This window comes from Amphibalanus amphitrite, unplaced genomic scaffold (genome assembly GCF_019059575.1).
Source record: "Amphibalanus amphitrite isolate SeventyFive unplaced genomic scaffold, NRLGWU_Aamphi_draft 001742F_arrow, whole genome shotgun sequence".
Lineage (NCBI taxonomy): Eukaryota > Metazoa > Arthropoda > Thecostraca > Balanomorpha > Balanidae > Amphibalanus > Amphibalanus amphitrite.
Genome location: NW_024883235.1, coordinates 65236 through 91853, shown reverse-complemented (window position 1 = coordinate 91853; position 26618 = coordinate 65236). Strand labels below are relative to the sequence as shown.

General features: G+C 50.2%; 1 protein-coding gene across 4 annotated transcripts; it reads right to left on the bottom strand.

The window, feature by feature from the left end:
* Nucleotides 1-5877: 5877 nt before the first annotated feature.
* LOC122374935 (hexokinase type 2-like) lies at nucleotides 5878-25145 on the bottom strand. 4 transcript variants are annotated; one of them, XM_043354012.1, is made up of 11 exons: nucleotides 24821-25145; nucleotides 23897-23932; nucleotides 13168-13330; nucleotides 11383-11522; nucleotides 9545-9760; nucleotides 9134-9233; nucleotides 8697-8840; nucleotides 8116-8320; nucleotides 7556-7672; nucleotides 6974-7133; nucleotides 5878-6654 (listed from the first exon to the last, which is right to left on the bottom strand). In XM_043354012.1, exons 2-11 carry the CDS (start codon nucleotides 23915-23917, stop codon nucleotides 6571-6573), a joined length of 1350 nt encoding a protein of 449 aa, XP_043209947.1. In that variant the 5' UTR covers nucleotides 23918-23932; nucleotides 24821-25145; the 3' UTR covers nucleotides 5878-6570. The 4 variants fall into 4 exon arrangements, with proteins under 4 accessions (XP_043209947.1, XP_043209945.1, XP_043209944.1 ...); XM_043354010.1 differs by having other exon boundaries at nucleotides 7556-7750; nucleotides 24821-24942; XM_043354009.1 differs by lacking the exons at nucleotides 23897-23932; nucleotides 24821-25145 and adding an exon at nucleotides 17034-17215 and having other exon boundaries at nucleotides 7556-7750.
* Between the last annotated feature and the right edge of the window lie 1473 nt (nucleotides 25146-26618).

Below are 26618 nucleotides of genomic sequence, written 5' to 3'. Positions count from 1 at the left end.
ATGCGATTATGCGCGGCATGGTATACAGTTTTGTCAGGTGGCATGAAGGGGTTCCGTCGATCCGTTGCCGTTCCTGTGGGTACCGAGATTAGCATCGCTAATTCGAAGGGTAATCCGTTCTGATCCTTCTTTGAGGCTTTCCGTCCGGTCGCTGCCAATATTGGTTCAATGGCTCGGCAGCAGGTGCATTTTCCTGGAGTGAGCAGTGTCGTCTTCCGCTGTCCATTTTCCTGGTGCCGTCGGCGGCGGCTCGGCAGGGAAGTGAGCCATGACAGGGCTGACAGAACGGCGGGGTCCGACGGGCGACCGACCCCCGTCGACAGGGGTTCCCTGAACCAGAGCCCCGATCATCAGCGGCAGCACAATGCCGGGCAGATCCAGCCGAGACTGAGGACACCCAGTGGGGAAGTCAGAGTGTGGAGGCCACCGCAGGGCCGCCCAGCCGCTGATCTAAGTCCCTGCGCGCCGCACAGGCGGAAGTCAGTGTGCATTTGGCGTGACTGGGCCGAGTCATTGTTCGCGCGGGCGTGCAGCCAGTGGACACCGGGTACACACCTCGGTGGGCCGAAAATCCCATTGAACACAGATCCGCGCCCGATACGGTGAACGGCGCCGGACAGTTACTCAGACGACAGGCCTCGAACCTCGAACGGCGAACAGGCAGCCCTCGAACGGCGAACAGAGACATACGACCTGTGGGTTCAGAGAAGTCGAGCTTATGCCCATATAATCCCACTGCCTTGGAGGCTAAGGGCGCTCGATCGTGGAAGTATTGTTAAGTTTCGTGGACATTTAGGGGCTTAAAACATTGACAAAAATGTTGGAAGAGGAAAAAATGAAAATAAGGAAAGGGCTCATGCTTTATTTTGAGTCAAATACATCATATCTGGTATTTTTTTGGTGGCTTACCTGCTCGTGTAATCCGCAGTGTATGTTTAACCCATTAATGCCGGAATTTTTATTTTTTGATTCTTAAGTTGCCCTTAACAAATGTTAGCCACGCGGGTCCCAGTAAGAAAACTGTGCAAGCTTAAAAAAAATATTCCATCGGTTCTCAAGTTATAAGCATGGGTCATAAATGACCCAACCGGCATTAGTATAGTCACAAATAAGGAGTTATCACGAAAACCGATTTAGCTAGATACTGATTATTTAGGGACATATTTGTGTTATGAGGTTATCGGTGGAGCCAACAAATAACTAAATGTACTTACTTTTATTGACGTTTCGGTTTCAAACAACCTTCGTCAGAATAGAATTACAAGTTACGTCTCATATTTCAAAAATGCACATATTTCAAACACACTGAGAACCTCACACCGATTAGCTAGATACCTTCTTGTGTATACTGTATAGCGGTTTCAGCCAAACAATACTAAGAGGCACTGCATTGCAATGCTTTGCAACGTCAAATTGGCGAGGCCGTTGGTGCCGGTGGCAGGCCTGTGGTGCCCCTGCTGGGCCTCTGGCGCTCTTGACACTGTCAGGGGCACCATAGGCCTGAGAGGCCTGTGGTGTCCCTGGGCCCTGACAAGCCTGAGGTGCCCCTGACAGGCTTGTGGAGCCCCTGACAGGCCTGCGGTGCCATTGCTAGGGCTGTGGTGCCCCTGGAGGCCTGTGGTGCCCCTGCTAGGCCGCTGGTGCCCCTGGGTCCTGGCAGGACTGTGGTGCCCCTGACAAGCCTGAAGTGCTCCCGACAGGCCCGTGGAGCCCTTACAGGCCCAAGGTGCACGTGCGAGGCTGGTGGTGCCCCTGTGAGGTCTCTGGTGCCCCTGGCAGGTCTCTGGTGCCCCTGGCAGGTCTGTGGTGCCCCCTGGCAGACCTGTGGTGCTCTTGCTAGGCCGATGGTGCTCCTGCAGGCCTGTGGTGCCCCTAACAAGCCTTTGGTACCCCTGACAGGCCCGTGGTACCGCTCGGCCGGCCGAGTCGCCGGCCCGCCCCTCGTCACGGCCCCGCACGACCAGTCCGCTCATGATATCCCAACATCGCAACACTAGGTCTGTGGTGCCCCTGTCAGGCCTGTGGTGCCCCTGATAGGTCGGTGGTGCCCCCGGGCCCCAAGGGAGGTCATAAGTGACCCATATGACCCCCCTCCCTTGGATCCGCCACTGGGATCTGATCACAACCCCCAGAAATAAGTAATCGTATAATCATCAGTTGCTTCCCTTGTATTCAACATACGAGAAAATTGACAACACTATTGCCGGCTGGGTCATTTATGACCCAATGCTATTTATCGAGGAAAAAAAGTTATCCGATGGCGACAAGAAGGGCAAAAATATACATCATACCTTTTTCAGACAAATTTAAATGCCAGGTGGACGATCATTCAACAGATAGTAAGGTGCAAACATAATATAATATTGCTTTTTGGGGCGGCGCGCCATTGCTAGTGACCGGCGACTGTGCAGTCCCGTCGTCTTTGGCTCCAGAAACTTCAGTGGACGAGCTCACACAAGTTTTATGCGGCTCCGACGCTCGCCACTGAACTCACAAATCCAACAAAACATACGCACAAGTTCCTCAAAGTGCCACTTGCCTCCATTGAGAAAAATCATTAAGGTTTTGCTTTTGGGTCATATATGACCCAAGCGGCATTAATGGGTTAATCTTGGTGTGATCATCAGACGGTTGTCTAAGTAAGTACTGTCTGTGTGTCAACTTTTTACAGTCTACTGATTCAGGTGTACTGCGGTATAGCCTTCAGACCCAGGTGTACTGCGGCACAGTCTACCGATCTAGGTGTACTGCGGCACAGCCTACCGATCCAGGTGTACTGCGGCACAGTCTACCGATCCAGGTGTACTGCGGCACAGTCTACCGATCCAGGTGTACTGCGGCACAGTCTACCGATCCAGGTGTACTGCGGCACAGCCTACCAATCCAGGTGTACTGCGGCACAGTCTACCGATCCAGGTGTACTGCGATACAGCCTACCAATCCAGGTGTACTGCGGCACAGCCTACCGATCCAGGTGTACTGCGGCACAGCCTACTGATCCAGGTGTACTGCGGCACAGCCTACCAATCCAGGTGTACTGCGGCACAGCCTACCGATCCAGGTGTACTGCGGCACAGTCTACCGATCCAGGTGTATTGCGGGACAGTCTACCGATCCAGGTGTACTGCGGTACAGTCTACCGATCCAGGTATACTGCGGTACAGTATAGTGTTTGCGATACACCCCGCGTTCGATGTCTCTCGGACGGCGAAGATTCTACGCCGTCCGGCCAATCACGTTTCATAACCGCAACCGAGCCCCCGCTGACCTTGGACGGGATTGGCCGGACGACTTAAAATCTTCGTCGTCCAGAGACATCGAACGCGGGGACAAACTTTTGGTGTACCTACTGCGGTACAGCCTCACGTAACGTAATGTAATGATGAAAATAGTCTATCGATCCAGTTGTACCGCAGTAAAGCCTACATAATATGACCGATCCCAGCGACCTGATGACCCAGTGTCTGACGATAATGGGTCGTGATCGTCTCCGATCCTTTAATGTGGGTTTTCCGCTTTGGAGGGGAGACATGTCAATTTATAGGAGTGCGCCTGTATACTATGTGGGTTCAGGGCTACCGTCAGTCAGTCTAACGTACGTGCATAAATCAAGACACAAAATTGCGTGTGAATTGACGCATTCCTACATACACACCTCACACACCTCTTTTCAGTAATAGTTTCTTCGTGCCGCTCTCGAGTATATAATTCGATTATGGTACATACCTGCCAGTTCCTCGCACCGGAGCTCGTCCAAAACCACCCTGAGCTCTCATCACAAGCGAGGCCACCCCCTGCACTCAGAGGCGGGAAGGATGTAAAACGCAGTGTTACGGCCCGGACACTCGTAAGAAGCTCTCACAATGAATGAAAAGATCAGCCGCTGGTGGCACGGCCTGGCCCCGTGTAGGATTAGCTGATGTGAAGCCTCACGACGAAAGGTTGAAGGTGACGTAAGCTTAGGACGGATGCGTAACGTGTGCTAGACGGTAGACTGTGAACAACATTGTGCTCTCTCTATTCGGACTTTGTTGTCCGCAGAAATATAGGTCATTTGAACTCCTGTACATTACGGACGCTAAAGGTTTGTTGACTTTTGAATAAAGCAATTTAATCTACCAGGGGCGCGGGAACTACTTTCCGACTGGGGGGGGGGGGGGCACACCATAATAGAGATTAACCTAGGGTACCCCCAAATCTAGTTTTCTCACCGGTTTTAGGCCTTTTATTTTTCACCCCTCGGCTTTTTCAACAAAAAAAGAAAACATTTGCAAAACAAGTGTGGTATTCCGTCTCAAAGCTGTGGGGGCACCGCCCCCACGGCCCCAGAGTTGGGGGGGGGGGGAAGCTGCCCCCACTGCCCCCCCCCCCGGCTCCCGCGTCTATGTAATCTACAACTAGGTGTAAAGATAAGCATAAAGATTAAAGCTAGGTATATAAAAACGCCTTTTAAGTGTACGATAAACCAAAAAGCATACATATCATTGCTAGGAAGGTGAAAGGTCTGCTCGATTGACGACAAAGCAAATTTGGGCTGTTCACTTATCAAGATGATCGCTGAATGCACGAATGACGAATCCTACGGTATATTTTTTTTAACATCACTCCCGTGCATCTAAGTAGGCAGCTTGCGAAATGTAAGGTGCGAATAGATGCGGTACACAGTATGTCGCACCTTGGGCTGGTGGTAAACGGTAGATAATTATTCTCTCGAAACGGTCTGGTCGTGTGCACTGTGCATGTCTGTCGGTGTCATTTTTCCGCATTGATGACTTGGATGATGAAAATTGGGGAACGAGCTGAAGGGCGCCACAGCACCTAGGGTAAATTATGCGTAGACTTGTCCTGCAAACTAATTCCAAGGATAGCAATGTTGCAATCTAACAGGATGGCTTACCCATGCACCGTTTTGCGGGCAAAATATTATGATGAGTAATGCTGTATTCGCGATTTCGTGAAGTGTAAATAGGACAGGTGCTTGAAAGACGGATGACGGAAAAGATGACACCATTGTTCAATGGACAATAGCATGGTGGCCAGAAAACCGACTTAACTGTTTCCTCAATGATTTTGTTTGTTTCTGTAGCACACCATGTACGGAAACTAAAAAATGACGGGCGCTTCCTGTTATCAAAACAGTCCGCCAGCATGTAATAGTATCTCGATATTGTCACTGACTGAGGTCCCCTGAGGCCGAAACGTCTGGCTATTTAGAATATTTGCTTTTGTGTTGTCACCGAATGTGAATAGGCATCACATTGTCTCGTATCATCAGCTAAAAGGCAAAGATTCTGCCCTTTTCCCCGCCTCGTATTGGGTAGAGAGGTTAGTTTAATTTTTATTTCAGGTCATCATATTTTGACGAAAGCAATATACATATCGACACCTTTTTTAAAACCCCACATCTGCTCTCCCGTGAATTTCCGGGAGGCACGAAAGATCTCCTTTTAAAAGTGTCCAATCGTCCGATCCTGATCAAATATGTGTGTTCGTAGGCCTGTTCTGGTATTGCTTTATCTGCCAAGACAGACAAACTTGAGAAAAATCGAGTGATTGTACCTTTTTTGAAGGTCTCTAACCAACTTGTCTGAAATTCACCGGAGAACAAATGTGGGGTTAAAAAAAAGGAGTCGATATATTACCAACATTTTCTGAGAACTAATTATGCTCTTGCAAATCTTATCGCCGAAGTTTTAGTACATACATGAAGGTTGGATACCGACTTACTATGCACTGCAGCAACTGAGCAACAAGATGTGTGCGTACATCCCAGCAGCGATTACAACACCTTGGTCTTTCAGGTGACCACCATGCAGCGTCCATCTGTGCGACGACTTTAACGCAATGAAGAGACGAACACACATGAAAACGAAGCTCGTATGTATAAAAGATCTATTTCCAACACCATCATGTTCAAAATAAACGCAGTTGCACATCATACCTTATTGCACCGAGCTGTCAAGCTTCGACGCTCAACGATTTCTCCATACACATATTCACTGAATTTTAGTACACTATGCCATATAAACGGGCATTCGATCAACATTGCAAAACGAAAAAAGCAGTATAAGACGAAATGTCCCTAAACTCATGCAGATTTGACATAATTTAAAACTAGTGAACAAATCACAACATCACAGCTAAGTTCAAACCGGTCTTTCTAGGCGCATAACCTCACTGACACTATAACTGGCAAATACCGACGAGTAGAAATACAAATACCGAGCGCAATATACTCTGAGGATTTAAGTACACACGATTGTTCCGTACCTGTCACCCGCAGCATGACCAAATAACAACTATACTAAAATCCACGCCACAAGCAGGGAAGTTACCGCTCGAACACGAGGCTAGCGTCTCCCCAAATCTTCACAGCGTAGCGTCGCATTTGCTCGTCGCCCGGTGTGGCGGCTCGGTGGCGCCTCCCGCGGTCCCAGCGGGAGGCGTTAGTGTGCGGACTGGCCACGCGTAGCGCCACTGTCGCGGCATGCGGTGGAATGTGGCGCCCAGCTGGCCGCCCCGGTCGGTCGGTCGAGTGGCGCCCCCAATGGGAGGTGGCGGGCGCGGAGCTCATGTGGCGGCCGTGCGGCTGGCGACGGCGGCCACCAGGGCGGCGCCACGTCCGCTGCCGTCCTCCGACAACATCAGGTCGAACTGAGGGGACACGGACACGGAAGTCAGAGCGCAGCCGGGAAACGCAACGACACGATCACAAACTGAGCACGTTACAGCACAAAACAGGGGTTCGGGCACACCAATACAAACATAACAAACATAACAACCTGGTCAACGAAAAAAAAACAACCTAGTCCGTATGTCCAGAACAGGACGATAAAATCTTCACTTCCACAGATCGACTTGGTAGCAATGATTTCACCATCACTCCATACCCCAAATACGACACAACTAGACCCTCACAACCCCCACCTCTCCCCGTAACCCCACCCTCTCTAACCGAGCCCCACTAAGTTACCTTCATGCCGGGCCGGACGAGCCGGGAGATTTGTTCGCACATGAGCCGGTGCACGTGCGGGTGGTAGCGGTACACGGAGCCGTCCACGCCGACCGTCACCGACGGCCGGTCCATCTTGTTGAGTAGCACCGCCAGACCGGTGCCCACCAGGAACGCCGCTCTGGGGACGGGGAAGGGGGAAGGTCAGGTGGGAGTGTCGCGGAGCGCGGACCGCGGCACGACGGCGTGGGATAATAGGAACGGGGCTTCGTGGGGTGGTCCGAGCCTCCTGTGGTTACTGATTATGGACAAAATGGACAGTAGGTGGAACACTCAGTCTACTTAAAAATGTTTTCACTCCTAGGGAAATACGAAATTGAAAGCTGTATTGTGTTCAATACGAAATAAACTTGATTACCAAATGGCGACTGTCGAACAATTCGCAAAAAGAAAATCAGCAGCTGTACCATGCACGCATAGGTGCGCTTAATAGTGTTATTCAACAGCTCCTCACCAGATCAGATCTCAGAGCCGCAACCCTCCCCCTCCCACTTGTCGACTGCCCATCTCCCGAATGACTTCCTCCCAGCACAAGAGCCTCACCTCCTGGAGACGACCTCGCAGACGTATCGCAGGTTCTCACAGTCCTCATCCGTGGCGTGCTCAATACCGAGCTCCTCCAGCACCATACGGCAGTTGGTATAGTCGCCCGGCGCGTCACTGAGTGAGGGGAGGGGTTCACAGGTCAGAAGGGGCTCCACCACTATTCGGCAGTTGGTGTAGTCGCCCGGCGCGTCACTGGGTGAGGAAAGGGGTCACAGGTCAGAGAGGAACACCATTCGGCAGTTGGTGTAGTCACTAGGTCAGACGAGGGGTTATTAGCAAACTACATGACAGATGACACAGCAAGTTTGCAATTTGATAGTTCATCCACAGCAGCTCATTAGCAGCAAGATTATACGCTAACTGTACCTAGGTTAAGAAAACTAAAGCAGTCTTAGTAGCGTGTAACTGACAACCTCACTATTGCTATTTTGGACATGACTGTGAGCGACGAGCGATTGCCATTTCAACACAGTCAGAGCTCAGAAGCACATTTCATTGTCAGTCCGCGCCCACCCTCTACAGTCCCACCTCCCCGGGTCTGTCCAGTGTCCACTCACCTCTCCACCTCTGTGATGTACTTTGTGAAGAAGCCGCCGCGCTCAAACAGCGCGTCCGAGCCCTGGCCGCCGAACAGCAGGCCCTGCTTGGTGAGCTTCTGCACCAGCTGGCGCGCCACCTCACCCAGGTACATGCCACTGATCATCTTCTCAAACAGCTGCCGGCCAGGGTTGATCGAGTGCTGGTCGATGTCGCGGTCGTACTCTGTAAATACATATGTGCGAAAGGGGGTTATACATTAGTGGGATAAGCTTTTAGCAGTTCTTCGAGCGATGATCATGACTTGAGAGTTGAGACCCTTGCTACCTCAAAGAAAATACCTACGCTGTCTTTCGTGCAGCAATGACGAGTCCATTGGTTTGACATGGTGTCCCCCATTTATTTAACCACTCCTAACCTGTCTAACGATTCTCCTCTCATCAACTCCCGATCACCATTGCCTAACAATCACCCTCATGATCCGCCTAGTACCCTACCTCCACATCTATATTCGGCGCGGCCCTTCTGTCTCCCAGTCCCTCCCTCCCTCCCCCACACATACCCCTGACCTCTCCACACCATTGCTGTCCCCCTAACCGACCTGTGAGCACCGAGTCGAGGTCTCCGCCGCCGCCGAACGCGCCCCACTCGGTGTTGATGAGCACCTGTTTGGGCTCCTCCCAGTCCCCGTCCCACAGACCCACGTTCTCCAGCCGCTCCACGTAGCAGGCGTTCGTGCCGGTGCCTGTCGGAGGGACACAGTTTCAGTAGGGACAGCCTGGGAGAGTGGAGGCAGATTGAGAACGGTGATTGATGGCAGGCTGAGCCGTTAGTGTAGCGGCCAGCTGGAGGACATTAACCAGTCCTGATAAATGATATCGCATGTGACGAGCAATAAACGTAGCATACGAGGATTCACCAATGGATACCAGAATAATTAGAAAAATAACTATAACCGTATCTGATAGTCCTAACCAGAAAAAGGTGATTAGATTACATTGCCAACAACCAATCGTTTTTTTTTTTTGACTCACGCACCGATGATGAGTCCGATGTATGTGTTGTGGTTTTTCCAGGCGCACGACATCAGCGTTCCTGTGGTGTCGTTCAGTACAGCACACACCTTGATCTTGACGTCCTGTCGAACATGAAACGGCGGCGTTAGTACAAAAAGGCGGCATCGGATCACAATTCAGAGAAGGAAATGAAGAAAAGCATGTCATGCCGAGGGAATATGTGCGTGATACGGCTGCTGCTTCTAACAAAGAAATTGATGAGAAATTTTCGATAAATCACATTGATAATTGATGGTCATTGACACTTAACGGCAGACAACTTCTGTTAAATATGACCATGATAAATCATTATGGGGCATCTTCAGTGCCAGCGATGCCTACCAATACATTCCATAACCTAGCTCCGTCCCCCTCCTCCCCCCGAGCGACTGACCCCGCGCCTCTCGATGGCCTCCTCCAGCAGTTTAACAACATCCTCCCCCTCCACTCCGCTGCAGCTGAAGCCTTTGGTCCACTGCGTCAGCCGCGCCTCGGTCAGGCCGTGCTGGCTGCACGGGAAGCTGAACGTAAAGCCCAGCGGCAGCACCTCGTGCTCAATGTGCTGCATGTGCGCGAACGTCGACAGGCACTCGGCGATGTGGTCGAACAGCTGAAACGAGAGGGGATGGTCAGTCACTGGGTGAGGAGCGGACGGGGCTCACAGGGGAGGAGTTATTATTGAGAGGAGTTGAGGGACAGACAGGGTCTAGGAAGTGATTGCTGGAATAGGTACAGTCAGTGGGGCGGGGATGGATAGGGTGAGCTGGGAACTAGCCACTGGGGGAGGGGTGAGGGCTGGACATGGAGCGGTCACTGGGCGAATTAGGATCAGATGTGATAGGGACCGGGGTGCGGAGATGGGGAGGGGGGTTGCGTGGCTTCCAGATAGCACAGAGGTCGACACAGTTGCGCAATGTCACGGTGGTCAAGTGGCTGACAAACATTGTACGGTTCAACGAGTCAGGCTGACCGTGTCGTCACATCAGGCGACCAATGGGCAGAGTCGAGCAGTCGGCTGAATGGAAAGATATTCCTCAATATAAACCGTAATTCCAATGATCCTACACCAACAGTAAGTCGCCCTACGCTCAATCGCCGTCACGGTAAAATCCTTAGGTCAGCCACGGATCAGACCACGTTGAGATTGTAAATCCAGCGACTCAGCATGGCTCGGCATCGGAGATGAGACTAAACTGCTCCTGGCAGCTCCAGGCTTCTTTTGTGATTAGAAGAACAAGCATTATGTATAAGAACTGGTCTAGCGTTTTTGTAGGGGATGTTTTTGCTCGCGCACAATCAAATAACTGCCGATCAGCTCCTCGCGTCATCACTACCTGATCCAATCGTGGCAACGGAAAGCGATGGCGCAAACATAATAAATCAAAATGTCGAAAATCAAGTAAAAAGTAAGTTTGGCGGAGTCGTAAAAATAAGGTTCGTTCTCCATGGATTTAAAACATGTCAATGGTTCTCCTCACATTCGTGTGTCAGTGGCGATGGATATGGATGTCTGTGAGTGTATGGGGGATGAACAGTGATTCCATTTGATCCCGTGTTTACCCTCACTGACAGGCGGTCTGAACCAGACGTCCTCGGTCGCCGCCAGACATGACCTTTCCCGCTGAACCCTATGGTGTGACATGCTGCGTGTACCTACTGTGTACGCTGTGTGTACTATATACCCACAGAGAACACGGGATAGGCACGCACGTGTCATGTCGTACACGTGCTGAAGAAAACACGGGACAGAAGACATAACAACAGAAGAAACGGACCAGACGCGCGGCGGTGCTGAGGCATGGACTGTAAAAATGACACATGTAATAACATTGGAAAGGACACATGTTTGACCTTAATATGAACAGATGTAAGAATGTAGGAGGAGGCCGGTTAAACACTCCCGCACATACTGACTGAAAAACGAGCCCCATACGGTCCAGTCTCTAGTGACATCGCGACCGAGGCTATCGACGGTGGAATCAATGGTGGAATCAGAACAGGCTGGGTTCGACCATTTGCATGCTGCCCTAATTAGACTGCAACCTAATTGAGCTAACGAAGCTGGGGAATTTTTAGCCGGCGTCTGTGACGCTCCTCTTAGTACTGCGATCATATTCAATTTCATAGGATACCGACCTTACGAAAACTCTCCCTCACTTCTGCATAACCGGCTCGAGTCAACACATCTGCCATACACCTACCCTCCTTTTAGCTAAGCCCGAAGACACCCACCTCGTGGCCGGCGCCCTGCATAATGCTCTGCGGCACGGCGAAAATCTTGGACTCCATCTTGAAGTTGCCATCGTTGAGCTCGATGAGGAGGACGCGGAAGTTGGTGCCGCCCAGGTCCAGCGCCAGGAACCGGCCGCGCTCTGTAAACAAACACTGATTGGTATTAACCTTCGATTGGGTTCAAAAGACATTAGACACAACACATTTATTGTGTCAAATACCGCCAGTTTTCTATAATTAACTGGGATTCTTCTTCGCTAGTCGCACAGTATTTACGCCAGAAGCCATTACAGGTAGTCTAGCTGACTCGACTTTGGAACTTCACTACTCAAATCTCGCTATATCAAATCAAGGATCATAGCAATAGCATCACAAGAACGACTCTACTAGTTTTTCTTCGCCTACCGCAACAAAACGGTAGTCACGCGAAACAGAATGAAGCACGGCCCGCATGCCGTTAACGTCTGACGTGCGTGAACTGATCGTTGCCGAAGGGTTGAACGGGCCGCGATTGGCCCACCGCACTGTCCCGACAGTGTAGCCTTTCACCGTTCGGCGAGTTTTTGGCCGTTTCCGGGCGGCCGCGGCAGTATCGGTTCTGACAGAAACCCCCCGGGCCCGCCAGCGGACATTCCGACACCGCCGATGACGTCTGTGGCTGACAGCTCTCCTGGCGAGCTCGGCCGGGGCGCGTAGGGAGGGCTGCGAGTGACGCACATGGGCCACTGCCGCTGCCAGCTACCTTGACAGTCACTCACGCCGGCTGTGTACCTCAGCAGTTCCTGACGACTGGGATGGATTTTAATGTGGTCGATTGAATAGGATGTTATAAATAGCCCACCTTTCACCGTGTTCAATAACCTACAAATTAGAATAAGCCACGCCTAGCTAGTTAGAAATGGTGTGAAGCAGGTCCCAGCTGACGTCAGTTCCGCTATAAAAGCAGGTCCCAGGTGCCATCAGGAAGTAACCGGCAGCTGACACAAGGGTCAGGTGATTGTATCACAGTGCGGACCGCGCCCCCGGGGTCAGCGTCCGGTGGAGAAGTCAATACTGGGGTTAGGGTGCTAGCAGAGCGTAGAATAATTTGACTTATAGTGGTACGCTGCTTAACATATATTCACCATAGTGTGAAGTTGAGCATAAGGAAACAATCCTTGATACTAAAAAATTGAAACAAAGCCACCATGTTTTTGTATGGACATGAACAACGTGCTTTTATATATCTATCGGTAGCATGTTGTTCATGGTAAGATATTTAAATAACGTCTTTAATATCTCAGTACTGACCAGTTATATCTCTGCCCCATCTCGCTGGCATCACTAGCTCCGATAGGAGACACGTGACATCTGAGCCAGCAGCCGCACCCGTCGTACCAGACCCTTCCCTCCCTCCCCTTCCCGTCTCCGGCGATCTCCAAACATTCCAGGCGCGTCTGACCCGCCGGCACCGCCCCCCGGCCGGCCCTGACCCCGCCCGGGCGCCGCCCCCAGTGGCCCCGCCCACCCCCTGTCCACGCTAACCAACTCATTGTAGGCGGCTGCACCAACATCAAGGGGCTCACATTACGTCTGCATATGCACTAAGTCATCTTAGTGCAGTCTTTGTAACGGTACCAGGCACATGACCAGTCACGGGAGTGCTTTTTAAATTGTTTGTCCTTGCTATTCACCTTGAAGAGCCCATTTAAATCGCATCACGCCTAATTTGCTTCAAGGCTCGCTCATCTACTAAGTAGTTATCATCCCTCCCCTTCCCGACCTACGCAGTAAATGTTAGCCTACCATGTCCGTTGGGCAGTTCCTTGACGTAGGTGGGGAAGCACTTGACGGCGGCCTGCGCGTTGGTCTCCTTCCCCAGGCCAAGGTTTATCTGCTTCATGAGTTTGTCGTACACATCCTGAATCTGTTCAGGAGTCAGCACGAGCTCCTGACAGAACTCCTCGATCTGCCGGACAGAGAGGGGCAGCCGTACTGGTCAGAGGGGTACGGGCGCTGCACCGGAACTGCGGACATCAACACAGGTGACGGGACATCTGGGCGAGACAGGTCAGCAGAGCCTCGATCAACAGCGACGAGAAAGTGTAATCGGAGAGAGGTCGGGAGACGTCAGCACGGACACACCTCCACAGTCGGCACACAGTTTGACATCTTTCGGAAGCACGCTTTGCCTAGGCTTGATCTGCATCTGATATTCAATTACCAGAAAAAGACGCCTACGAGAATGTTAACTAGCTAATCAGCCACATTGAACTGAAGCAGCAAAGACATGTTTTCCTAAACGCGCTTCAAGACCAAATTCCCAAAGTTGTACCTAACTTAACGGATGGTGTCCTATCCTATTCTAGGATTCCGATGTTTATAGTAGCGTCTCATGAAGTCATGCAGGCCACCATGCAGGCCCTGATCATTTCGATCCCGGGAAGATGCGAGCCGCGCGGCGGTGCAGCGACATGATGCAACCGTTTATGACACGTCAGCGAACACCCCCGACCTGTGGCGTTCCGAGCGGCCCACCGGGGGCGGGCGGCGGCCACCTTCGCGGAAGAAGCTGCACTGCACCGCTGGGGGCGTACCCTCGTGTGTGTACCGTAAATCGGGGACGGACCGGCCACGTCACTGGGGGGCCGGTGAACTGGCCAGTGTCAGGGGTCAGGAGGGTCATGGGGTGCTCGACCGGCAGCGCCAGCCCCCCCCCCCCCCTTACATAAGCCGTCTAAATATTGGTACCTACGATAACAGTTGATCAGTTTCCACGCTGACTCTTTAATGCAACCAAAACATTGCAAAGTACGCTTTTCTTAGCTTTTCTAAATTCCAATTTTGAAAAGGATAAAACTTTTTTTTCTGAATTTTTAACGTTCGGTATTGAACCAAAATTGGACACATAACGACTGATCCAAACTCTCAAAACATTTCATCTTTTCACCATGAACAATTCACAAAGCTCCCCATGGAGGAGCTCCCGAGCTCTCAACGACCAATCCACTGACAACTGACACGTGAGCATCTGCCCGGCGGCAGCCGGCGGTGCCTGACGGTCGTCGTTGAGGGCACCTCACGTGGCCTGGGCGGGTGCCAGGGTCAGCCCTACTGCCGACTCAGGTGCGGGCTGCGTCAGAGGCCGGCGCCGCACAAGTGTCAGGGAGAAACAGATGGGATGGCTGGCGGGCGGGGCCGGCGGAGGGCGGGGCTCGGCGCGCAGGGCGGCGGCCGAGGGCGGGTCGTCGGGAGTGTCGTAGGACCAAAGAATCTTGGGTGGGACAAAAGTATAGCAGGATATGGCTACCACGAGGCAAGCCCGCAGAGACGCACTGTGTAGAACGAACTGCTTAGTGCTCAACGATGATAATGCATAAGCAAAGCACTTGACTTACAATACATTAAATATAGCAATATACAATTAACTACACCATCTCTTCCATTCTTTTTTAAGAATGGACTTATCCGACTCATTTTCAGATGGGGATATTTGCCGGACTGACCAAATACGAGCACAAAACCCACACAGTAGCCGGCACAGCCAATATTGACACAGGCTACACTATCCAGACCCGCTCAGTGCCGTGTTTGGGTATGTCCCTCTGTTGACGCTGGAGGCCCTGCCCCAAGCCGTATATCTAACGTGCATCATTAATAACCAGACGAGATTTATAAACATATTGACAAGGAGTTTCAATACTTAATTAGCAAGTTTCCGAGGAGCACGGAGGTAGTCAAGCTGGTTCATTTTTTTTCTTCGGTTTATTGTACCGTTGAAGCAGAAGATTACTGAAATGTCGTCTGTCGATCCCTGATGAAACAGCATTAGGTACAAGTTTTACCCTGAATGACCGTCTGGAAAGTGGAAAGTGGAAATTCCTTTGACAAAATATCAGAGCCTTGATAAGAGCACAAGATCATTTGATCCCTGACAGACTTCATCACTTCAGTCTGACATCTAAACGTTGGAAGAGCCACTGGCTACTATTCCAGTCAATGATTCGGGCCAACTGTGCAGAAATATATCACGCTTCCGCCATGGAAACATTTCCTTTGAAACAAAAGGTCAGGATTTCGCAACCCGAAATGTGCCTGCCAAGAGATTGTGCAATTTCACCTCATTTCCCTCCAAAAAGCACAACAGCCCTACACAAAAAGACATGCCAACAGGTTATTTGGCTCGATATCAATCAAGCATGCTGCAGGATATTATTGGACGTCGATCAGAAAATATTCTGCAATAGCTGCTACGTGAGAATACCACTAGCTTTTGGTATCCAAAATGATCACGTACAACTGAAAACTAAGATCCTGTTTGAAGTTAAGGGGGTGCGCTATTGCAATAATAAAATGATCGCCTGGTGCAAATCTGATAAAATATCTCCCATGTTAATTCATTACAGCAAACATACAGAAGTGATACGGCAAAGACACAATGGTCAGTACCTCTTTGAACGTACCTACCTATTGAATTGCCAATTGCATACCAATAGCATTTGCAAGCCCGTTCCGCTTTGGCATGAACCCATAAACCGCAGCTGACGCAATGCACCCGGATATGAAGAAAGAAACAAACCCCTTCCTACGTGTCGTCATCGCACGTCCCACAGTCTCGTGACCTAGACCGCGTCGAAGAGAATCGAGCACGATAAAACGCCCCCACCCCCTCCCCGCCCAGCCGCCAGCCAAACATCGTGACCTACAACGCAGAAGGTAGCGATCGCACGCGGGTGTCAGAAATAGCCTCCGCTCCTCCTGCCCCCTGTGAAATGGCAACGGGTTATCGATTCCCGGGCTTGCATTGCATCACGCCCTGCTGACCGGCCAATCACGAGGCAGCTGGCAGCAGAACGACCAATCGGCGGCGAACACCGAGGGGTGTGAGCGCGCGCCGTCGTCCTTCGGCTAGGTCAGCTCCCAGGAACGGGAACGGGGTCTACCTCGACCTCTCTGATAGCCACGAATACGGGCTTCGCTTATATTGAAGAAAACTTAATACACTGAATATCTTACATAAACATTATGTTTCCCTGCATTAGGTATTCGTCACTTCCTATAGCTTTTCAGAAACAAAATGTTTAGCTAAGATCGATTCAGATTGAACCATGAACAGCTCAACAGCCGTCGACTTGCTTTTCATTTGAAATATGAATGAGCCAAATAACTGTCAAACAAGAGCCAAAAACGTGGTAAAAAATCTTAGAATCTGGAAAGTGCGGAACGAATAATGAGCTAAGGCGGTGAGAACCGTGCGCGCAATTGAGCAAATCAATAAGCGAAGCATGCTAAAAAGCAGAATCGCTTATCACCAAAGTTTTAACAAATTAACACAAGCTATTTGTCATGCGACCGGCGACGCGAACTCTTGTCGTTATGAAGCAACCAAGGTTATTTAAAAAATGGCCACGCTAGGCACGAGCCCAACAGCAACCCACGTCTTCATGGAGGCATCGGTACATAAGTAAGAAAGGTAAAGCTTACAAAGAAGGCTGAATTCATCATTAAAGCGTGTGAGGACAGCAGCAAACAACAAGCTAAGGAGTAATTCCACGCAAAGTGCAACACACAACTATTAGCAGAGCACCCAAACCAGGTGCGACAGGTCACGCTCCGGCCTGGTGGTCACGGAGAGGTCAGTGGTCACCGGTCACCGGTCACCGTTCACCTACCCTGGCTGAGGTCGGCGTGGCCATCATCAGTCCGCGCTCCTTGGGCGTCACCACCGGCGCCCGCAGGCTGCTCAGGCACTCTGGCATGTTGTCACCGTTCTCCGCTGCTGTCTCCGCTCCGGGCGCTATCTCTGCGATCTCCGGTCGGCGCTGGCCGTCTCCGTCTGCTCGTCACTGACGCTCTGCCGGCGCGGCGCGTCCGTCGGTGGTTTTGAGCCGTCCGCCCGATAGCGTCACCTTGCAGTGTCCTTCAGGCGGTCTGCCACGCCCCCCGCGCACGCGCCACAGCCGCCGGGCCTCCTGACGCGCCCCTGCGCCGCTGGCAGCGCCGACGGCCGACGGCTGCGTCAGACCGCCGCGGGCTTTCCGACGCAACCGACGCTGGGGGACGGGGACCACGAGGGGCGGGGGCGGGGTGAACATCGACCGGTGGTTCCGCTGGAGGACGACGTATCTGGAGTGGCCCACAGAGCGGCATCCGTCCGGAAGTCCCGAGGACAGGAGGGGGGGGGGGGGGGGGCAGGGTAGACCCCGGTCGGTCGGGCTCGGGCGCGCTGGGGCGACCTCGTTGGTACTGACTTCCGTCTACCAGTCACCGCCGCCGCAGCGTCAGCAGCCACTGCGCAGCGCGGTACACCTCAGGCAGGGGAGGGTTTATTAGTCGGGCTCAAACAGAGAGGTGAAGTGGCGCACAAGTCTGCCCCGGCGGACCCGCGTGGGCGGCGGTGGAGTTTTCCACTGGGGCCCTCAGATGTGGCGCTGCGCCCGGTGTGCCGCAAGGAGGAATGCTGGCGCCAGGACGGAGCTCGAAACTGGAACCGGCCACCCTGGCAACTTCCAGGAAAGCAGGACAGGCAGGACGGCTGCTCAGTGCTCAAGGACTGAAGGACAGTGAGGACGCTCAACCCGACTATTCAAATGATGAGCCCGTGACAAGCGAATTGGCAATGTTGATTGCCATATGTAAATAATAAATTACTGTATTATGTACTGAAGTAGTCTACATGTATGCACGTATGCCATAACAGTTATGCATGCTATTGCATACGTGAGCATGCGATTATCTCGTGAGACCACCATTTCCTTTCCTAAGAGCAGCAATCCCTACGAGCAGCATTCCCATCATTCCTACAAAATACAACGCAGCATTGGAACTGCAATGGAATTGAATCGCATTATACGTTCTAAGCAGGGGAACCCCAGTTCAGCCCTGAGTAACACGTTGCAGCTTATAAATAAGTAACGTCACCCAACATAGGGGCCCGATTTAGCACTGGTTCTGAATAGACTTGGCGCAGCATCCATACGACACGCGCCCGATCGCCCTGTTGCGACGCGGGGCCACCACGTGAGACTGAAATCACCTCGCCGAGTGAAGCAAAACAGAAGCAGCTGAGTCACCCAGCGCCGGAAAAAAGGCATAATCGAGTCACGATGCGCAGCAAAACAGGAATATTGAACCAGACGAGTGCAGCTATCTTTGAATGTCAAAACAGGGCAGAGGCAGGGCCGCCACACCTGGTTCGTTCCGAATTAACGTCTGTTTTTATCCCTAAATTGGCGTCGAAAACACATCAGAAACGCGATCACGAGCCTCGTAATTCGCACGAGGCCTTTTTTTTTCAACACAATAGTCTTGTATTGGTAATACCATAAGGATAGTATGTATTTCACGAATACATATGATAATCTTTCAGCGCCTTCTGTGCACAACAGGCCTACAAAATACATATATATTATTGCCTACACTTATTCATTATCACCTTGCGCTTTCAGACGCACTTAATGACATAGGTATATGTTTCGCACGCGAAGATTCGCACGAGGCCTAGCGTCTGCATAATTGGCGAAGTAAAGCCACCACGGAAAACACCATCGGGACAGTCCAGTCCCAAAGAAACCCAGCAGCAATGGAATCGTCATGAAGTTTCCAGCGTTCTTGGCACCAATATGTGGGCGGGTCAGGCCTGGCTGGCGATCTCCGGTGCCCTGGCAGCCGACTGGAACAGGGCCTGGACTCCCCCCGGCCCCTCCCCGCCCGATCGGCGTCACGTCACGAGGCCCCGTGCCGCGCCACCGGGCTATCCCCGCTGCCGCCAGTCGGCTGACCCTACCCCACGTGGCATCAACACGTGAGTCCATGTAAACAAACCCGCGATCCGCCGCCCCGCTGGACATTCCGGCGCCAGTCAGTCGCTCAGGGAACGTACCCGACGACCGAGGGAAGTTGTAGAGAGGGTGCTCTGAGGAATCAATCACCGACGGGAACCCCAAAACATCCGTTCCTCAGTCAGGAACTCAGGAAATACTACTGCCGGGATTCACGGTCAGTTGAATCCTCGCTATGCTCTTCGTTCCGATAACAACTTCCACGGCACACTCCAATAACCGCGTCACGCTGACCCTGGCCCAGCCAGTGGAGTGCACCGACTCGGAGCGGCAGTCTTGAGTCGTCAAACCGCAGTCTCACCACCACCCACCGGGACTATCTCTGGGGGTTGGTACGCGAGCAGGGCGACCACGGATGAGCGCCAGAGAGGGTCACAAACGAGCGCCATCAGACGGCGTCAGCGCCGCAGGGCTGGCCTCGGTGCTGATTCGGCTGACAGGGAAACCACAGCGGGCTGAGGCTGACGGCCCACGCACGGTGATGAGATCATCATGATTGGCCGTGTCTAAACTACATGGACAAGGGCAAACATGTCTTCTGCGCTTTACACCATTTGGTATCTAGTATGTGAATTGTGAAGGAACCAAATGCCTGCATAAAATGCGGTCATGTACCTTTTGATCTTATTCGTAATTGAGTAAAATTATGCCGTCAGAAAACGACTTACTATCATACACGCCACATCGGACTGAGGACCGCGCCATGTAGGTAATTAAGGTCATTGGATAGTCTGGTCCCGTTCTGCAAGGTCATAGGCTCCGAATACGGAAATTGTCCGTCGCAACGATCTTCGTGCCGAAGAACAGGTGGTTTAGACGGTCAGTTTATCGGGTGTCACAAAGGGTTGTCGGTAGGTAATCGGTGCCCCTGTAAACATCGGATAAGACTGGGCTTGCGAGGGAGAGGTTTTACATGTTAGTAATGTTCCGACTCAGCGTTTGGTAGTTATAACCATTGCAACAGAAATATGTCATAATACACCAATTTAAAGCGGCTATCACACACTACAGTAATAAACATGCGGAGATAAGAAAGCAGGTCTTAAAGGTAGTGTGCCACCTTTGAAAGATTTCCCATTTTATTTTTCCTAGGATAAGAAGCTTCTGTTTTTACCTAATATCGCAAAAAAATCAAAAATGGGCCTGGAATAGTGCCTTTTTCGCCTAAAAGTTTTTCGGTTTTTAGATATGTATAACAACTGTAGTGGGCTCACCTGCAAACAGGCGTCGGGCAACAATCGCGAATGCGGCGCACTTGTGACAATAAGCAAAGGTCATTATAGTGTTACGACCATACGACGTACGGGAATGAGTTATCAGCTGTCTAATCGTAGACAACACAATGTCGAGCCTTAAACTGTAAGCCCGTATTGGTATTGTTTCTTTTATTTGGCTGTCGAACATTATTTATGGTTTGAAATATGATTTTATGTAAAATAATTGATATGAAAAAGCCGTCTTATAAGTTATGACCCCATTTCACCACACGCAAGTGGGCCAGTGGCAGAAATGACAATGATCAGCTGACGCATTTTTCTTGGCCGAAGTCAGAGCGCGCGGCCCGACGCACCACGCGTATTTGGAAATTCCGACCTCGACGAGCATCAGAAGCCACCTAACAGGCGTGTTCGAAACCGCAGGAGATGATGATGAACGGGTTTATCGAAACTTGATTGGATGAGCATATCGGTAATAGCGATTTCAGTGTGTGCATTTATTGTTCATAGTGGTGTGAAATGTGGTTGGGGTACGACCGACAACCCGTCGGTGCGAATTTCGCACTGGGGTACTCAAAATTTGAAGAATTTAAGACGTTTCCATGAGTTTTGAAGGTATGGATAAGTTCTAAAAATCCGGTTCTCCTTATCTGGGCCATTAACTCCACACGGTCCAAGAAAGCTGGCACACTACCTTTAAATCGAGGAAACAATCACATTGTTCATACCACCACGAACCAGCAGAATAAGGAAAAACGGTATCGACGACGCACTGCGGAGTGCGGTGCGTCAGTTCAACGGGCTGACTTACGCAACAGCTCGTGAACAAGAACGCAACACGCAAGACAATAACAAGAATCGCGTTCTGATGCTGCGTTGCACAGTTGCACAATCTGCCATTTCTCATAATCGCTGCATCCGGATTTTATCAGCCGAAACGGTGATTGTAAAAAGACGGACTTGTCCTATCTGAACAACGGAGCAAGCAGGAAAGCAGCCCGCTCAAAGGATTCGATAACAGGGTCATAATGCAAAGCTGATAGCAGCCTTTAAAGGTCGCCATTCGAAACCCTCAGCTACGAACTGCGTAGCGCGGACGTTCCCTGTCCCAACATTCGGTGTTGATAGTTGCTACTCCGTCAATCATCGCCGAAAGCTGCCAGCGTCTGTCCAGTCGATGCGCCGATAGTAGGTATGTGGTTTTACTTGCCTAGCGTCCCACTACTGTTAACGCCAGACCCCTTGAGACCCTAATTTTTCGCGATTATTTTTAAATGCGTGGAAGAATTTCAACCAAGCAGTCAAGACAAGGCCGTTTCAAGACCTGCCGAAACTTTTACAATTTAGATATTTTGTCGCCATTTCAATATTTCAGGCACTTCTCATTGACTCGTAATGTTAAACTTCGAGCAAGATTTTCACCCGGTGTGTAGAGGCTATCACCAGTCAGTCTGTGATACGTTATGACGTCAAAGCTAAGCCCCGCCTCTGTGGTCTTCGCCTGCGGCGGTTTCGGGCCGGCGCGCGGTCACTCGCGCTGTGGCGGGGAGCGGGGACGGTCGAGCGGTGCCGAAAGCCGGCGGAGTTGTGCGCAACGTCTTGTCTGACAGTGCCCAAAGAGCGACATGATGACTGAGGAGCCATAAATGCTCAATGCGCATTGTTTGTACAATACTGATAGGTTCGTTGATATTTGTTTTATTTTCATAAGCTGCAAATGGCGGGCAGATGGCATATACCTGACATAACGTTAGGAAATATTCACCTGTATTTAAAGCCTATGGCGTTGCAGATAATGTGATGATGGGATGTCGGATGTCATCAAGTAGTTGCTGATTTGTTACATCGCATGCAACCATCGAACAACGCAATGATTAGTCAATTGCCTTCGCTTCACACCATAAGGCTCGCTCGTATTTCAAACATACCTATATCCTACATCGAAATTCGTATTTGTTAGGAATCTTTAACGTTTGTTCGAAGCATGTGTGAGTAGTATGTTTAGGAGTGATGGTTCTCTTGGTCCTATATACGAGAGTCAACAAGAGCTTAACATTTACTTGACCGTCTGCTGCAATTTGAATTGATGCATAGCACGTGAAGCGTCAGCGAAATTCATAGTCCTTTACAGATGGCAGGGGTGTCGTGTGTACAGACAGAGGTCGCTGATGGGCACGGGTCAATGCCGCAGTCGTGGGCGGAGCCTAATGTCATATGACGTATGAAAGCCTCTATCCAGGATGGAAAAACAGTTAACATTACGAGTCAATGACAAGTGCCACAAATATTTAAATGACAACAAAACGTATTTGAAGAAAAAGTTTCGGCAGGTCTTGAAACAGCTATTTCCTAAATATGGTTGAAATTATTTCACGCATTTAAAAATAATCGCGAAAAGTTAGGGTCTCAACGGGTCTGGCGTTAACAGTAGGTATTTTCGCTTCTTTTTGAACTTTTAAAATGACATGAGGGAGGCGCAGTATAGCCGTCAACCTAAGAGCCCGCTTTGAAGAGCGCCGGTCCTGACCAGCGACCCGCGCGTCTCTGGTGAGGTAGTCTCGTCGTTTGACAGCACGACGGCGCCCTGTCAAACACGCGCCCCAAACATGGACCTCACTGCGCCCGGCGCGCCGCTGACCCTGAGACCGGACAGACGCCGCGGACCACTCTATAAATCGCTGCGGCCAACGGTGAGGCGCCGGGGACAGCCGGCCTGCCCCGGGGGAGGTCGCACTCAGATCCCGGCCCGATCCCCGGGAAGGACACACTATTCAGATAAAGGAAGGGAAGGGGTGGAGACGGTGACTTGTCGGGACATCGGAGATGCAGGGAGCGCCCATGACAGAGAACGGGTGGAAATGGTGTAACGTGCGCACCGCCAGCGGAAGGTATACGGCTAGGGTTATTGGCCGCCAATAACAATGAGAGAGATCTGCCCCCAAGCTCGCAGATGGGTGTTGATTCAATCACAAACATACTTGAGGCGGAGGCCTCATAAATTGGCCGTCTATCGTCCTAAAGACGATAGAAGCTAGCTTTCTTTATCGAGATCCCGTAAATCATTCAGACGGACAGAGAACAGATTGACCGTTGATAAACCCGACCAGACAGACAAGCTACTGTGAACCGGTAAACGAAAGGAACGAGCATGGACGGTAGAAGACTGACGACTGACACATGTAAGAGGGCAACGGACGCCAGCGGAGATAACGGACGAAACGTGAAACGTCCAGTAGGCCGAAAACAAATTCAGAAAAAAATAAGCAAATAGATTGGCATAGCTAAATGTAGTTTTACAGCTATCTATGATGAAGCATATAGGTAATATAATTAGAATTGGTGTTTGACCAATAACCAATGATGGAAAAGATAAGCATTCAAATGATGCTGGGGCCTGGGATGCACCATCTCTCCTAAATAGTTAACATTTTTAACAACAGGTATTCATGCATATTTCTAGGTGCTAATTAAACCTACCTTTCTCCTGGTATAATCCATTCTGATCCCAGATTCCTGAAAAAAGTGAAAATCCTGGTCAAAACTATAGCTAGCAATATTTAAGGTTAAAATTACAAATCTTTACAGATGACTGCCATGGAAGGACGTATATTGTCCACACAGTACAACTACACACTGCTAAAAACAGTAGATCTAAAGCACTGCATACAGCTGAGAGGAAATTTCATCATAATGCCTGCAATGTGGCATAATTATGATGAATGTGGTGCTCTCATCCTATTGTTACTGAGAACATTAAAGGCAAGACATGCAAATTTAGCATACACTTTTAGTCTTCAATGCCAATATTTTGAGCTGTACACCTAGTTAACACTATACTCGTATGCTGGAATAAGCATTTTAGTCACTTAAATAATCTTAATATTGACTAGGTATTTATTATTGGATGAGCATAAGAAACAGTCTTACATTTACTTTCTCACACCTTGACACATAAGAGCATAAGAAACAGTCTTACATTTACTTTCTCACACCTCAACACATAAGGATCTGAGCCCTAATCAATCAGTAAAATATTTTTTACAGGTATGTCAGATATAGGCAGATGAGTATCTACGCTCCACTCTAAAACACTGACAAAGTACCTAGGTATATGGTGATATTCATGTTCAGAAAACAAAACATCAACATTATGGTCAAAATTCAAAGCACAAATAATGACCAGTGGCAACAATAACATCCCTGATAAGTGGATATCATAGAAGAGATCAGATGGATGTGAGACCTTGGATGTGAGTGGATAGTGAGTCATACATCTCACTAAGTGAGATGTATTTCAGCTTCATTTCTTTGATTTTTATGAGGTGCTAACCCTGGCGTGCGAAAAGGTTCTTAAAAATAGCAAATCTTGGGGTATTGGCGAAAGAGGCGTTTCTAACTTACCAGATGACGAGCTATTTCTTCAGGTTGTATGATATGGAAAACAAGTAAAATAAAAACTAAGCGCCCGACTTCGCTTCCCCTCGCCTTCCTCTCGCGCGTTCGAATGGCACCTTGGCACAAATCACAACATAGCAGGCAGCAGCAGCAGACCACCGCCTTCAAGGTCAAACTCAAGGCCAATCACAGCCCGAGGAGCCGGGAGACGTCTGACAGCACGCAGAAATTCACCAATCAAAGTTTAGTTCAAAGACCGCTGACAAGCAGTGCTGCCTTTGAACAGACTTATGCAGAAGACAGATGGCAGACATCTAAACTGCTGCCACATAAATACGCTGCGAGATTCAAACGATTATTTGCGTTAGGTAGAGTAGCCGCCAGGCGCCATAGACTACTATGCAACCGTAATTAGGTATTTATTCAGGAATATTAACCATGTTTTAAAAATTTCCTTAATCCGCTTCTTCAGAAGAAAATTAACTTATTCTACTGCTTTTTACGAGACATCCAACCGCAGGAAAGACCACAAAGCTCCAAACTATGGAGCATTTTAGTTCTACGTTGGTTCTACGTATCATAGGCAGGAGGACGTAACATTCATTAAACACAATAAGCTAGGAGAGGTTGCATTTATCTCTATATCCACCTGCTCTCGTCCCCTCACCCGATTTCGTCAGACACAAATTTTAAAAGACACCAGTTTAGTGCGTTAGCTTAGCAGCCATTAGATGAGCAATTACAGCAACTAAAGCCATATACCGCAGCACGGCAGCACTCTTACCCTGCCCTGCAGCGTTAGAGTGCTATAGTGCATGTAGGCACCTTGTATGCAGGTAGACAGTGGTAAAGTAGCCTTGGTAATCTTGGGTAGACCGGTTACGGATGATCGGCACGTGGATTGGTCGTATAACTAGAAATCTAATATATAGTAGAATCTCTAAGGGCATAACCACTATGCCCATTAACACTAACTGATATAACTGGGCATAACAGCCATCAACGGACGTGGTGAGCGATCATTTCGATGACCTCACCAAACCGACTCAACCTAGTGTGTTTACTGCCATATCCCGAATCAACAGATAAACGCCCGTTTGTATCTGAGGACATTTCTTCAGTGGCAACAAGCATAAGTAGTCAACAGCCAAAACAATCACATCACATAATACCTTATGCCAGCAAAACTCGAGCAACACAAAATTACATATAAATAAATAAGTCAAACAACTTTATATCGACATAGTGTTCACCAGCACATGAGTAAAACAACAGCAGAACACCGGACAAACAGCGCACTTGGACGCCTCTCGCCTGAGATACTAGGGTGGCCGGCCGGCCGAGACAATACGACATCGACTAGCTATCTCGTCTCACCCTCTCACACCAGTTCTGATCAGGACGGGAGCCTCTCACACTGGACTCACAGACGTCACAGGCAGGCCTAGACCGTCCCCGACTAGACAGGTGTGCGCTACGGAACACGGCAGAATTAGTGACGAGCGATGGGCATACGGTGCGCCCCGACTAGACACTTCGGCCTCCGCTCCCAAACACAGCAGAACTAGTGACGAGAGAGGGACTCACGGCTAGTCCCAGTTAGACAGGCATGTGATCCTCAACACAGGAGTGAATGGCGGTAGACGCGTAGTACCTACCAGAAGATCTGAGAGTCATCGGTCTAGCTAGACTGTTCGACAGAGTGCGTTCGTAAACACGGCAGAACCGAAAAAGTACGCCAAAACTCATACAAATGCAACAATAGCAGAACCGATCGACGGCCGGTGTCTACCTGTATGACAAA